This window comes from Eimeria tenella, genomic scaffold (assembly GCF_000499545.2).
Source record: "Eimeria tenella Houghton genomic scaffold, Eth_scaff3250, whole genome shotgun sequence".
Taxonomy (NCBI): domain Eukaryota; phylum Apicomplexa; class Conoidasida; order Eucoccidiorida; family Eimeriidae; genus Eimeria; species Eimeria tenella.
In genome coordinates this window covers 951-2,220 of record NW_013543086.1, presented here as the reverse complement: position 1 = coordinate 2,220, position 1,270 = coordinate 951, and the positions used below count along the sequence as shown (strand labels likewise).

At 62.0% G+C, this 1,270-nt stretch overlaps 1 protein-coding gene across 1 annotated transcript in view; it reads right to left on the bottom strand.

Moving 5' to 3' along the window:
* Positions 1-64: 64 nt before the first annotated feature.
* The window catches only part of ETH_00038990 (uncharacterized protein), a gene marked incomplete at both ends in the record, with an annotated part of 1,865 nt that continues 659 nt past the window's right edge, over positions 65-1,270 (bottom strand). The window contains one exon of the mRNA XM_013376227.1: positions 65-1,151. Coding sequence (XP_013231681.1) covers positions 65-1,151 — 1,087 coding nt within the window. The remainder of the gene's footprint in view (positions 1,152-1,270) is intronic.

Below are 1,270 nucleotides of genomic sequence, written 5' to 3'. Positions count from 1 at the left end.
CAGCACAGCAGTAGCAACAAAGCAGCAACAGCAACGCAGCAGCAACCAAGTCAGTGGCAGCTATCTAAGCAGCGACCTGGTCCGATGACACAGGCAATAGCAGCAGCACGACTAGCGACAGCAGCAGCAGCAGCAACAGCAGCAGCAGCAGCACCTGCACAATGCGGTTGCCATGTGCGTGGTGCTCTAAGGACCCCACACCAGCAGCCGGTGGGTGTTTTGCTGCTGCAGCAGGAGACCGACGAAGTGTCAAGACGCCGCCATGGGCTGCTACTGCTGCTGCTGGAGTGGATCCCGTAGCTTGTGCAGCAGTTGGCGCAGCGCCTGCTGCTGCGCCTGCTGCTGCCTGTGCTGCAGCTGCTGTTGTTGCTGCTGCAGGCCCGCGCGAGGCAGCAGCCACGCCGGCAACACCATGACTTGCTGCACCACGGGAAGCAGCAGCAGCAGCCAGGCGGCCCTCCCCAAACTTCATTGCTGCTGCTGCTGCTGCTGCACTTCTAAGGGGCAGGCCGCGTTCAGCTGGGCCTCCTCTTGCCCCTGTGGCAGCCTGGGCTGCTGCAGCAGGTGCTGCAGCAGGCGCGTCTTCCTGCTGCTGCTGCTGCTGCTGCTGCTGCTGCCCTCGTGTCGCGGCTCCTGCTGCTTGTGCTGCAGGCGCAGGTGCAGCAGCAGCAGCAGATAGCGTCAGCAAGACCAGGGGGTTCTCAGGGGCAGCTCTTTTCAAAGAATAAACTTTTGCTTTTGTTGCAGTTGAATAAACATAAATTGTGCGGCCCCTGCCTGCAGCAGCAAACACTTCCCCGCTGCTGCTGAAGGCGCAGCAAAGCAGCTGCTCCTGCTCCACGGTGTCTCTCCAGATTTCTGTGATGCTGTACTGCACCAGCGGAGCAGCAGCAGCAGCAGCAGCAGCAGCAGACTCTGCAGCACTGGCAGCAGCAGGCGGAGCAGCAGCTGCTGCTCCTGCGCCTCTGGAAGGCCTCACGGGGATCGCCTCATCGACGAAGAAAGGAACGATCCCCCTGGACTCTTCTGCAGGTCTGGCTGCTGCTGCTGCTGCTGGTGCAGCAGCAGCAGCAGCAGCAGCGGGAGCAGCAGCCACCTCGCACTGCACTAGCTGGCCAGCCCCCGTTGTCGCCAGCAGCAGCAAACTGTAACTCAGGGGGCCCCCATGCTCCCCATAAAGCTGCGGAGCAGCAGCAGGGGCCCAAGCAACACAAGTGACAGGAGAGAGTTGGTGCTGCTGGTAGAGTTTGAGACGAGCGAGCCAGCCCCT